The sequence below is a fragment of the Anastrepha ludens genome, chromosome 5 (genome assembly GCF_028408465.1).
Source record: "Anastrepha ludens isolate Willacy chromosome 5, idAnaLude1.1, whole genome shotgun sequence".
Classification (NCBI taxonomy): domain Eukaryota; kingdom Metazoa; phylum Arthropoda; class Insecta; order Diptera; family Tephritidae; genus Anastrepha; species Anastrepha ludens.
The window spans coordinates 36972710-36987166 of NC_071501.1; the positions used below are offsets into that span (position 1 = coordinate 36972710).

The 14457-nt window shown below is 36.2% G+C and overlaps 1 protein-coding gene across 3 annotated transcripts in view; it reads right to left on the reverse strand.

Annotated features, from left to right (window-relative positions):
• LOC128863800 (uncharacterized) overlaps positions 1–14457 on the reverse strand; it is a 77349-nt gene that overhangs the window by 42412 nt on the left and 20480 nt on the right. For 2 of the 3 annotated variants that reach the window (XM_054103152.1, XM_054103151.1), the window contains exon 2: positions 837–1165. In XM_054103152.1, the coding sequence (XP_053959127.1) occupies positions 837–1165 (329 nt within the window). Of the gene's footprint in view, positions 1–836; positions 1166–2790; positions 2857–14457 lie in introns of those variants that run through there. The other variant, XM_054103153.1, reaches the window with a different exon arrangement.

Sequence of the window (14457 nt, forward strand, 5' to 3'; positions counted from 1 at the left end):
ATAAAATTTAAATATACATATATACATAAAATAAAAATAAATACAAAATTCAAAAAATAAAAAAACATTAAAAAAAAAAAATTAAAAAACAATTAAAAAAAAAATAAAGAATAAAATACAAAAACGATCTCACAAATAAAAATATGTATCAAATAAAATTATATAAAAAAGAACAAAAAAAAGTTATCAAAAATACTTTGAATTAATTAAAAACACATAAACAAAAGAATTTTAATTAAATGTGTAGAATAATACTATTAACTGAAATAAAGCAAAACATTTGGGATTAAATAAAATTGAATAAAAAATAAATAAAAATTAGAAATAAACCAAAATAAATAAATCAGAACAAATAAAAAATCAAATTCCAAAACAAATTTAAATTAAATAAATTTCAATTAAATATGTCGAATATTCTTAAATGAAATAAAAAAATAAATAAAAAAACGCAAAAATAAACAAAAACTATAGTAATAAAATACAAAAAACGAACATACAAATAAAAATATCAAATAAAATTAGATAATATAGAAGAAAAAAATGATCGGAAACACTTTGAATTGATTAAAAATATATGAACAAACAAATTTTAGTTATAATTACATAAAAATAAAATCATAAAATAGAACGAAAAAACAATCGAAAATACTTTGAATTAAAAAATACATAAATAAAATAGAAATAGAAGAAATAGAAAAAAAATGTATAATATTAAATAGATTAAGATAACGTAAAATCAAAGGCGAAAAAATGCGTATATGCATATATTGGATATGTTTAACTTAAAAAAAAAAATGTTTCATATCTTTAAGGTCGTAACGTAGTTTCTCTCTCACCTTATTTTGCGAAGCTTCAGGCATCTCTTCTTTGATGTTTATTTGCGGTTCAAGTTTTGCCGTTAACAAGCCGGCTTCAGCCATAGCATCGTGCGATAGCATTTGCTGTTGCGGTTGCTGCTGTTGGTGTTGTTGTTGCTGCTGCAGTTGTTGTTTCTGTTGTTGTTGTTGCTGTTGTTGATGTTGCTGTTGCTGTTGATGCTGAGGATATGGTTGTAGATGTTTCGGAAAATTCATGTAACCAGCGTTAGGATGCATATTTGTACTTCCTGTAGCTATGGCTTCATCGACCGTACTAACTTTATTATATGCATCATCTGTTGGTTCGGCTGTGAAAGATGGAAAATAGAAAACACTCGAAATAAGAATCATTCGTGAATTCGTAACAACTTGCCGAAGGCAAGTCGAAAGTAAAACACACATTTAGAGCGAGTAGATATACAATCGAATACAAATACTATATATATGTATGTATAAAATACATGCACACATACATGCATACATACAAAGGAAAGAGAGGCTAAGATATTGCCATACAATCTAAGTGTTGTACGAGGTAAAGCGAGTATAAATGTGGAAGCAAAGTCATTAATCAACAGAAATTTTGTTACTTCAATACCTTATAAAATGCCAGCAGATATTTACCGACAGAAATACATACACCATGTACATATGGACGCTGGTTGATACACAGACGAGATAAAGAAACAATCCCTCCACTCTCATAAAAGGAAGAAATAATATTTTCATTCAGAATCATAAGCGAATTTTTTGTTCGAACTTATAAGGGCTGTCAGTTGTTACCCATAGAATATTTGAAAAAGGTGAATGTACACTCACGCAGATAGAACGAAATATGTATGTATGTGCTTGTGCATTCTACATAAGTAATGCTGTAGAACTGTACTGATGAATTTTATTCAAAACACGGAATACATTTTAATAAAGTAGTGAAGATAAGTTCGCAAATTCAAAATTAAAGCAGGAAACGTTAAGGAAGCATGAAATGAAAACAAGCAACCAGTATAACTGAAATACCAGATTGTCAACCACATGCGGCGACGAAGAAAATTCAGATCAAAATATTGGCATGACCGTTTTTACGTATTGCTTTTTCGTCGGTCTTTTTTGTAGGTAAACAGCCACGATAAAATCAATGAACGCGAGTAAATCCCGCTCGTCAGCACAACCTATGCAATGAATGTTCACGAAGCAAAATTATTCAAAGCGCTTGTGAATTGTTCCAGTATGTAAAGTGGCATATTGAAAGGCGTGCCAATGGAACAGATTCCAATTTTCTTTGTCCAATAATCCATTAATCCCTGTAACCATAACACACGAACATGTTGAAAAACTCGAATAAATTCTGAACGACGAAATTTTTTCTGAGGTAGTTTACGTAAAAATATTCTAAAAATCACGTAACCAATACAAATCAAATGCGACTAGAAATACTGTTATTCGAAGAAGCTTGACTCAACGCCTCTCCGGAAGTTTCATTTGTTACAAAAACAGGCTTTTCTTGTAAAAGTGGATACATCCTTTATCTTTGAGCCCGTTCGCTTGGTTTTCACAAAAAAAGCCAATTATGAAATTAAAAAAAAAGATAGAAGATACTGAAAAATTATCGAGTAATGCTAAATCCAGTTTTGTTTTTAAACAACTTTTTCACTAAAAAACAAAAATTACAATATTTTGAGTGATTTTTATTTTGGCCTTTACGCGCTGCATTGCCTATCTGTTTGTATATTGCAGCTGTCGAGCTCACAAGCGTCAAATATGGTCAAATTATAAATCTTCCGATACGGTGATTAATTTTGCGCCACCTTGTAATTTAGTCTATGTTAATTATTTTTCTAGTTGATGACCGGCGTGTGTGGGTAATTGACCTTTGGTCCGGAGTTTGTCCGCAATGGTTTCCTATTTGCGGGGATTTTGTTATTATTTCTCTCACCTGTAGTTATGCAAATCTTAACAGGAAGTTGACTGTTTCCTTACTGCTTTCTTCGCCTCATTCGCACAACCGACTTATGAAATATTTCGTATACTGAGTAAGACTGTTCCAAAAACATTCTACCAGCCGGGCACACGATTTTTGTATAAACAACCATAAGCCACCCCTGCTAATGAAACGGAATCAATAATATCATAACAAAGGGTAATATGTTCGCATCCCTCACTTCTCTTTCTTGGCTCACTCTCCCTCCTCTCTCTCTCTCTGTAAACTAAATACCTACCCGTCTCTCTGACGGAGATCACCACTACCAGCATATGCGGATTTGGAACTAGATAACTAGACAGCTAAATAGTGGAGGCGAATAAAATGCACTGCTATGTTATGGTACTGCGCAGAAGTTTGGGATAGAGACATGTGTGCATAGTTAAGCGTATTCAGACACGTGGTGTAGGCATGCAAATATAATTAGCGGATACACCCTTTAACAGGTATGGATGAGCGTATCTTCCAATTTGTGGTGAGCAGAAATGCATTCAGAGAGTGATGACAACCCTTGCTTTTTCGGTTTATCACCATGCCCACCTACCATATAAGAGAAATATTTATGAAATATTTAACGGATTAGGATTCATAATTGAATACAGAACGATAAGATTTTATTTGCAGCCATGTACGATATTGAACCCGTTGGGACCGTCAGCCTCGCCAAATCTTCAAATGCGGCAAAAGCGTTTAGCTTAACGTCCTTGTGCATGCATAATTTAGCTTTAGGAAACAGCATAAATATCACCAAAAAAAGTCAGCTTAGAAATCACTTGAATAATAAATTTAGCCAAGGCATGCAGTTTAGGTCAATCTACAAATCTTTCATCAAATCGGTATTTTTATTTCACGATTACTCTTTCAAGCCAAGATGAGAAAGTCTATAGACAACCGAGATCTATAGCTCTTTCCGCGGAAGCAGAGAGTGGCGACTAAAGTAATGCGTTCCCACGACAGTCGCTTCTACGTAACCGGAACGACCCGAATTTATATCCGGCCAAGGGCTGTCACTTCAGCAGCATGCTACAACAACTAAAATACTATGTTCTTACAAAATATGATCGGTACTTGAATATCAAAATGGGTAAAAGGCATTTACAAGGTGGCGTAATATTAATCACCCTATCGAAAAATTTATAATTTTTGCAAATGGCGTCGTACGTCAATCATATTTGACACTTGTGAACTAGACAGCTGCAGTGCACAAACAAACAAGCAATGGCGCGCCTAAAGATCAAAATAAAGACTTCTATGACTATAATGCTTTTCTTTTAAACAAAATTGGACGAATAATTTTGCGCCACAAGTAAATGCTCTGTTACCTTCGCCATATTGAACGTATTGGTAAAGATGCTGCGTTGAAAAGATTCTTCAATTCGTTGGATAAAAATAAGCAAAAGTGACCGCAACACAATGGAAGGCCCAAGTTCAGAAGTGCCCGGAATGAAGAAGCAAGAGGTAAAACCATTTGGACATAAGTCAATAAAAGTTTATAAAACTTCATATGCCACTTAGAAACGAGTAGTTTTTTAATTATAAAAAAATTAACAAATGTCAATTGTTTTATGTGACGTAGGCACGACTGTCGTGGGAACGCTTTGTATGTAGGGTTCGGTTTGGGTTCATATTTGATGTCTTGTCAAAATCCTGATACTTTGAAGTTGGCCCACATAAAATGCGTAAGTTAAATTTAAAGCTTCAGGTTTTATTGTCGTTTGAAATAGTTTTGCTGTAGGTACCTTAGTAAGCTTTAGCGAAATTGGTGTGATCATCTAACGATATAGCCATGAAGTGTGATTAGACTAAAGGTAGTATGTGACATGAAATAGTATGCTCTCCTTGGGCGTTGGTTAAAGTTTGAATAACCCTTCGTGATAATCTATTTCTGTGTATATGACGTAAATGCAAGTTCAGTTTTGAGGAAACACCCTGTGTCAATCTGGTATTTTATTTTTTAATTGTTGACCCCAGATATACACGTTCATCAGCAACTTTCACACGATTCGTTCTCCACAAAATGTCTATTCTGGAATCGCAAAAAAAGCCCTGCGAGGTGATCACAATGCTATTAGCGCTCTTTACTATTACTATGGGTATTCGGGATCACAGAATGCAAAGATATGGCCAACCACAAACCGTTAATCGGCTCTCAGCGAATTTGAAGGAATCAGCTGATTTACGGACGAAATAAGTGAGATGACAGCAGTTTGTTTACAACAGAGGGCGGCGAAAACAGAGATTGTGTTGGCCATACAAGATTTCTGCAGCAATGCCAACGTCTCGCGTCTCTCAATTGACAATCTGATGCTCTACACTAGCTAATCAATCGTGATATAGAAGCTTTCACTGCGGAATTGAAATGGAAGAAGAAAAGTATGGTTTTATTTAATAAGAACTACTTTCTAGTTTATTATTGTTTATTTAATGGTTTTAGCATTAAATTAAGTTCAAATGAAACGAAGTGTTTGGTCCAACCAACACGTTCGGTGGGCAATAGATTCTGCAATATTGCGACAGCTAATCAGCTGAGTAGCGAGGTCGCACAAGAGCTGTAATTGTTGAATGCGGCGAAATGAGTAAAATTAGCGGACAGAATTGTACTGTGAAGTCCATATGGCGTAGCAGCCAAAGTTACTGTCATAACTTGCTTCGGATGTCCAAATCTTGTAACATAACATCTTTGGCGGCACTGCTAGGTTAGGTTAGGTTATGGTGGTAGTCGGTCTGTACAACCAACTCACTTAGACCATATAGGTCCATTGTAATACCACTTAACGACACGGGAACCTTATTTGTTTTTCTTCGTGAAACCATTTTGTGGCTCTTATGAAGCGCAGAATTGGGCCAATCCCCACATCGGAGAATTCCGTAAGATAATGGAAAAAATATTTACCTAGACAACCTGCTCTGATTTTAGCTAAGGCTGGACAATTGCAAAAGAAGTGCTCAACTGTGTTTTCCTCTTCCTCATCTTACAACTTCTACAGTAGCCAATGACCGATTATTATCTTATCCTCTCTTGAAAGGCTAAGCAGTTTTCTGGCTAGCTCATCGGTTTTACAATTTCCATCAACATCTCTGTACCCCGGAATCCAAATAAGGCTGACTTTGAATACGACACTAATATCATTTAGAGCTGCTCGACATTCCTGTGCAATCTTTGATCTTATTATATCCGCATTCTTTGATTTAATGGCCGCCTGGCTATACGAGATTAGATTCGTAGCCACTTCTGCCTGATAGACGCTGCAGTAGTCTGGTAGTCGAACGGATAGTTCCAGTCCTAATTTCTTCGAAAATACTCCATAGCTAACCCTATCGTCTAGCTTGGAACCATCTGTACAGAAATTTAATTCCCCCGTTCTCCATGATCTTGGTGCTTGTACTCTCTTCTTGACGGTATGCGCGTCTTGATTAGTTTGTCGAAAGGTGAGTCTAAAAATAGAGTAGTCCAATCCGGCGGTACTGTTACTGGGTTCTCAATAAATAGAGATGCTACATCGAAAACTGTAAATAATAGAAGAACAAATTTTCTGTTGTGATAGTCATCGCACTTAAGTATATAAACTTTGTTTCAGTATGTAATTTGTTTGTCCTTGTATCCGTGGTAATGAAATATCCCAGTACTATGCGCATTCCAGAGGGACTTAATTACGCAGGTTTTGCTACGTTTTGTCAGAAGTTATAGAAAACGTTTCCGTGCGGACAAAAATTCTGCAACTGAGAGCATTTTCGAGAAAAGTAATTTAAGCTCTCTCTCAGTCAGTAGTTATAAGATTTATTCCTAAGTGTTTCGTTTGTAAACAAAAATTGAAAGTACTCAAGCAAATTATTAAAAATCCTGTCTAAAATATGGAATCCAGCAACGAAAAACTTAAGGTTTTGAGAAAATGTTCTTCTTTGAAACAATAATTGTTGTTTCCATACAAATGTACACGAGGAATGCGGCTGCTGACTGACAGTCCTTGAAACAATTTTTTTATGCTTTTATAAATTTTTAGCAAAATAATTATGTTACACATGAAAATTCGGAAAATATGAGTCAATGTTGGAAGATAAATGTAAATATATTTGCTTGTCTTTTTTTTTTTTTTAATTGGAGCGTACATCTGTTTGGGTGTTTGGCCGGGCTCCTTCTCCTATTTGTGGCGTGCGTCTTTGCGCCTTTGCCTGCCGAGGTGGGGTTAGAAATAACTTTTTCTTCATTTTGGTTTTTCACCGAGATTCGATCGACGTTGTCTCTGAATTCCGAATAGTACCCATTCGGTTATGGCGGTCGAAATATTGCTTGTTTACAATTTTTATATTTTATTCCAGTATTCTTAAAGACTCCGAAAACGTTAACATTTTACGCAGTATGGAGCAGAGCTAACCGGATATTGACATATACCAACTCCTAGCAGAGGATTCCAAAACCAAAGAAGATGCCATCATTGATGCAACGATTTCGCGGGGGCAGGGGCAAGCCGACATTCCCCGTCATTAACTACTGCAACAAATATGACAAACCTGCTACTCCCGCAGCCACAAAGACGGGACTTCCCGGTCTGCCTTATGTTATCAAGTTTGCATTATACTATAAATAGGAGGGGGCGGCTATCCGAAGATATAGCAAGTGAACCACCGAAACGTCAAACCAAAAACTATCGTCGGCGAAAGGGTTAAGGAAAGAACACCAAGAAACAATATTAAAAATTATTTCGAGGTTGTAGTGCTTATAAAAAAGCCTATATTCTTTCAATATGTTTCTACGATAACGTCTTTCGTAGTTCGCTCTTGAAATATGTACGTAAAAATTAAAATATAATCGGACACTGTAATTTAAGTTCTTTCCTCGGCAATAAGATTAACTAGGAAAAAGTAAATACCATATTTACAAAAATTATATGTGCTTGCATATATTTTTATAGAATAATTAAAGAGTCTATGGGAGTCTTAATCACCAACTGTGAGGCAATAGGCCACAGGAGACACAGAATCCTGGGCTCGTACCTACTAGAGGAGTAAGACCTACAATTGCTCCCTCCTAAGGAGCTCGTTCGATTCCTCGGTATACTAAATAATTATAATTAAGTAATTAGTGCATAAAGACCTTAGCCTAACCCGTAGAACCATTACCATTATAGAATAATTCATATATTCTTAAGGAACGAACTCAATCCTTCTGGTAAATTTCCAGCAGGGTGAAGAACATATTTTTAAAAACAACTTCAAAATGAGTCGGAGGTTCTTCTATAATCATAAGTATGACTACTACTTCAATTTGCTCGCTTTTGTTCCAAACACTGGAATTTAGAAAGAATAAACCAAGATAATTTTCTTTATATCTATAAAGTAAAATATTTGCGTATATATTACATTTTTTTTTCTGAATAGACAAAACAAACTAATCCCAACAAATGCTGAAAATAAAAAGCAAAGAACGAGAACAATAGCAAGAAGCAGAGCTGCCAAAGTGAAATACGAACGTTCCGTGTAAACTGGGTAACTCGCCACTCGTAATCGTAGAGCGAACAATGTGTTTGGTGAATCTGTACAAGGTGATATTCGCCTTGCTACACAAATGTCAAAAATATGTATTTTGTCTACATACGCCTCTAAGGTCTAATCGCTGCTGGACTGCAATGATAAATATCAGGCAAATGCAGTGTATGGCTTCTCTAAATCATTTAAAGTTTATAAATTTTATTTTTAAACGACAATGGATATATGCGATGCCAATGTTATTTTTAACATAGCAAATGCGGAAGGATTAAATATCACCTGTATGACGCGCTATACTTATCAATACAATGACAATACCTAGATTTATTTCATTGTTTGCATTCTTATTAAGACGTGGATTTTCTTATGCGAAGTAAAAGTATTGTTTTGCATAAAACTTGACCTATAAATAATGCAAAATGGGGCAATGTGGAAAAATGAATCCATTGTTTTTTCGGTAGATGGCTGTAGTAATAGTGTAAAGTATCGATCAAACAATTTAAAGTTTATGCTCGTTGTCAAGGTGACATTTCACACTAAAAAATTATGTTAATGTTTTTTGTCTGTTCCATTCAGTTGTGAGTTACAGGGTGTTAACAATGGGGGTTAACAAAGAGAAATTTCGGTAGATTTTACAGTTTTTCTTTGATAAAGGCGAAAAGGCGAAAATGCAAGCCAATGCAATGAAATAGTGAATGGTGTTTATGGTGTAACAGCTAATTACGTGCATTTTTTGTTTCATCAATTCCGTTCAGGTATTTTTGATGTTAAAGAAAATGTCGACAAAGTTGAAATGTCGATAAAATCACAGAAATAATTGAAGTTTACCTGCACTTTAGCAGTCTTCAGGAACTAAAGATCGAACTCAAAAACCATTAAAGCATTTCCGCAACAATTTTACGCAAAAATAATGGATGTCTTTTGCCCCGAACTAATAATTACAGGAAAATGGTTTTTTGCACTTTCGCACTTATTCTCGGTTGCTCTCCCGTTACTCTCTCTCTCTCTTGTAAGAGTTATTTTTCTATTTGACATTTCTACACGTTTTTTGTCCGAAGATCGTTGGAACGAAACTTATATAACAAAAAATTGAAATTTTTTTAATTTGTCAAACATTTATTTAGTAGTGCCTACTAAGACATCTCTTGTTAATAGGACTATGAATAAGTTCGTGCGGTTTTTTTTCGAAATTTGAAACTTTATTGACGTAAAATGGTTACAAATTTAATATTCAAAATATTGTCCATCGCTTACTACTACTTTTTCCCATCTTTCTGGCAATTCACGGATTCCCTTTGTGAAAAATTCGGTCGGTTTTGCCGCAATCCACGAATCGATCCATTTTTTGACTTCATCGTAATTACGGAAGTGCTGGTCAGCCAGGCCATGTTGCATCGATCGGAAGAGATAGTAATCGGATGGCGCAAGGTCTGGACTATACGGCGGGTGGGGTAGGACATCCCATTTGAGCGTTTCTAAGTATGTTTTGACCACTTGTGCAACATGTGGCCGAGCATTGTCATGTTGCAAAATAACTTTGTCGTGTCTATCGGCGTATTGCGGCCGTTTTTCTCGCAGTGCTCGGCTCAAACGCATCAATTGTCGTCGGTAGACATCCCCCGTAATCGTTTCATTCGGTTTCAGTAGCTCATAATACACAACACCCAGCTGGTCCCACCAGATACACAGCATAACCTTCAGGCCATGAATATTCTGCGCCGACGTCGATGTTGAAGCATGGCCAGGGTATCCATACGTTGCCCGACGTTTTGGATTGTCGTAATGGACCCACTTTTCATCGCCAGTCACAATTCGATGCAAAAAACCCTTTCTTTTGTGCCGTTGAAGCAGTTGTTCGCATGCCATAAAACGGCGTTCAACGTCTCTTGGCTTCAATTCATACGGCACCCAATGGCCTACCTTTCGGATCATTCCCATGGCTTTTAAACGTTTGGAAATGGTTGATTGATCAACTCCCAAAGTTTTTGCAACCTCTTCTTGCGTTTGAGCCGGATCTTGATCGAGCAATTCCTCCAATTCGGTATCCATGAACTTTGGCGGCGCACCCTCGCGTTCTTCGTCTTCCAAGCCAAAATCACCACTTTTAAAGCGTGCAAACCACTTCTGGCACGTTCGCTCAGATAGAGCATGCTCACCATAAACTTCCACCAAGATACGATGACTTTCGGCTGCTTTTTTCTTCATATTAAAATAATGAAGAAGAATTCCCCGCAAAAACACATTATTTGGCACGAAATTCGACATTTTCAAGTGTGGTAAAAATATTGTTGTTTACGCTTCAAATAAAAAACTTATACTGACGTTTGTGCCTTACGACAGTAGCTCTCCAATGAATGTTTGGAAATGTGGATCGATGGAATAATAATCAAGTTACGCCATCTGTTGTAAAACCGCACGAACTTATAAATAGACCTATTAGTATGACAGAAATTTATTTAGTATTGCCAACTAAACGAACTTTTGTTAATCCTCTCGTAAGTATTTGAAATGAGAATGGGTGATTGTTTTATACAGGTAAAAGCTAAACGGGAGTTGGCAACCCTGAATGTGAGCTAACATGCTACTGATGATGATGGAAATATTTTTTCGTTTTGGTTTTTTCCCAATTTCTATTCTTATGTATGCGCCTCTACGTGACATTGTGGCACACTGCTTCAGAACAGTTACATATTTCATGGATACATAAAATACAAGTTGGAGAGGCGTTGCCTTATCTGCATTATAAAATCCACACGAAGAATGGAAATGTGCCCGTACAAGCAACCAACCAAAAACCGAAAACAAAACAGACATCCGACCCAAAATGCTTCAGCCAAGTGTAACTAACCAAACATAAAAAGCAAATTCAACAAAAGCAATAAAGAAAAATACCCAGCCACAATACCGAAAACAGATGGATCGATTGGATGGTTGGTTAGGTGGTTGGATATAAAATTGAACGACACTGGCGTTACTGCAAACAAGACTGCAAAAGTACAGTCTATGCCAAGCTAAATGATTGCCCAAGAGCAGCTAACGAATAAATAATCAATTTAGATGGATTTTCTTTATTTTGCTTCTTTTTTTTTTGTTTTTTGAAAATTGCTATAATTGCTGCATCATGCTTTTATGTATGTATACATGTTTGTATATGTTGGATACGGTTTCGTAAAATATCTCTGTGAGGGCAAGTAGAGGCCAGTTGAACTGTTGGATGGCCGGAGGAAGAGAAATGTGAAAATTTGCCATTTTATTACAAGCATGGACATTTTAATATGATAATAATTATTATTTATTGTACCATTTGGAATTGGCAAAGAGTATGGCAAAAATGTATTGTAGGGCCAACGAGATACTATATCATATATAAGTAAGTATAATGCAGTCACATGGTATAGTTAGTATACTAGTGCATATAGGTATCTCTGTGAACTACTTACTATGTATGGAAAGTGTGGAGCGGCATTGTACAAACTTCAGAGCACAGAGCACAGAGCTATCCAAGCATCCGTACGAAGCAGCAGGCAATAGCGGACACGCAAACTAAACGTACTTATAGGCACAAATTGTGTACAGCTACGTATAGAAATGAAATACTTTGCTGAAGCAAATCCAGTTGGGTTGGTCGACGTAAAAGTTGATTGTAATGGCAGATAAATACGAACGACTGTGTCGACAACCAACTATAGAACGACGATGAAACGACAATTTACGTGCACGACCAACGAACAAGAGTATGCATGCGAGGGACGAAGTGGACGTGAAATTGGGGGACGCCACTGATTTATAAAACCAGCTATCCAGGCAACCAAACAGCCAGCCAGCTAGCGAGCTAACAAACCAACCAATCTATAAAACCAGCCACCTATACAACAGCGTACCCATACAAATGCAGATACTTTGAAAAGTGCCATTAAACAGACACAAACACACACCCACGGATGTAGAGTGCACTTGGACGACTATAAGTCGCTATAAGCAAAACGCTCTATACACAGACCGACCGTACATGCAAACATACCAACTATATATATAAGTAGTACGGTATGTAAAAGGTTGGATATTTGTGTAGGTATCTGCAGAATATTATGTTTCTATGTGGTATGTGTACCCAATAGATGTATCTGTACATATAGCTGAATAATCCCACTTGGTTTCAAAGCAAAATTATTCGACGAACTAAATCTGTGGAAACTATGAAAAGCTTTTGCCTTTTACTTACATGCATTTTCAGCAAAATCATTACAATATGGTATACTTGATTTGTTTTTTCTTTTTTTGTACGTTGACTTTGGGTTGGTTTTGGTTGGGTTAGTTCAATTCACACTTTATTGGGAATAATTATTATGGTATATGCGACGTACTTTTACATATTTATATATGTATAATATATACATACACATACATACATAAAATATAAAATTAAAAAAAGGTATTATTCAGGTTTATGGTGTGAAAAGACGTAATCCCATGTGAAAACTATGTGAGCTGTGGTAGAAGCTATGAACGTATAAATGAATGGAGTTAGATGAGCAGCCAAGTACAAAAAACAAAACGAAAACGACAGAACAAAGAAAAAACATGAGCACGAAAACAAAAAACACCAACGAACGACTATTGAAATTGAACAAGCTGCAAAGTAAAACTTTTCAAACAAACTTTAATGTAGTAATTGAAGAAGATGGCAAAGCGAAGCGTGCAGCGCACAAATATTGCGTAATGTATGTATGTATATACATAAACGCGATGTGGAGCATTATATAGGTATACTATATATATAATATATAAGAACGACGAAGACGACGGCAACGAAGTGCTCGTATAATGTATAGGTTTGTGCTGAGGGTTGGGACTTCACGCTGAAATACAAATTTGGTATAGAGACTTGAAATTTGCCGTTGCTGTAGATTCTTCAGGTATACACACAGATTGATTTTACTTTGAGAGCATTGATAAAATTAAAAAAACAAAAAACTCTGTTGATTCTTCTGCAGTTATCTCTCTGCATAGGGTATATGTATGCGAGTAAGTGTGTGCACGTAAAGTATGGGTTCTGTATGAATTATTCAATTCGTGAACTCGAATTCCAGCTCTTTCAGTGTGTAATAGAGATAACGGGCGAAAGGGAAGAAAAATTAAGATAAAAAAATATAGAAGGAAAATATTATTATATTATATTATATTATATTATATATCAACCAAGATAATTATTAATATGCATACTTTCAAATGTGATTTTCAAGAGAGTCATTCGATTTTTGCATCAGGCTGGGATAGCTAGATATTATACTTAAATTTTAGGTAGTTTCATAAGTCCTATAAGAAAATTGTGATGTGATGTGGGATAGGTAGACATTTTATTTAGTTTTTATGTTGTTTTATAAGTCTTATAAGAAAATTGAAATGTGGTACGGGATAAGCACACATTTTTTTAATTTTTCATAAGTCTCATAAATTGAGCGGCCATATTTTGTGCAAGCCTTAGGTTAGGTTAGGTTGATATGGTTGCCCAGGGAATAGGCACACTTGGACGAAGAAGGATTCGTCCTTTGTGATGACATTATGGAGGGGTGAGGCGGGAGAGGAAGACCGATGGGATACAGGGAGAGGGCGGGGAGAGATGGTGCTGGGATGGTTAGGAGCGTGCGGATTACGAACGATGACTATGTTTGCGTCGACCGTTTTATGCTGCTGATGAAATTCATCAGATTTTTAATGTCAGCGCCAGCTATATCAGCAGGCGTGGCAAAGAAGTAGGAGCCAAGATGCCTAGATCTTAGCCCCGCCAGAGCAGGGCAGCTAAGGAGAAGGTGCTGAGATGATTCCACCTCATCCTCCATGCATCCAGCGCAAAAAGGACTCGAGGTGATTCCAAGTCTCACAGCATGCATTCCTCGTGCATTGTGTCCTGTGAGAAAACTCACGAGATTAGAGAGCTGATATTTTGTCAGCCTCAGGGGTAAAAAAAAAAACCTAGAAAAATATCGAAAATTTTTCTATGTATTTTTCTCATGGTAGTATAAAATATTGCCAAAACATTCGCAATAAAAAAAGAAAAAATTCTAATTTCCGAGAGTATTGATGCCATGAAAAAGATCCTCATAAAAAACCATTTGCTTTCGGAGTCGTCTTAAAAAT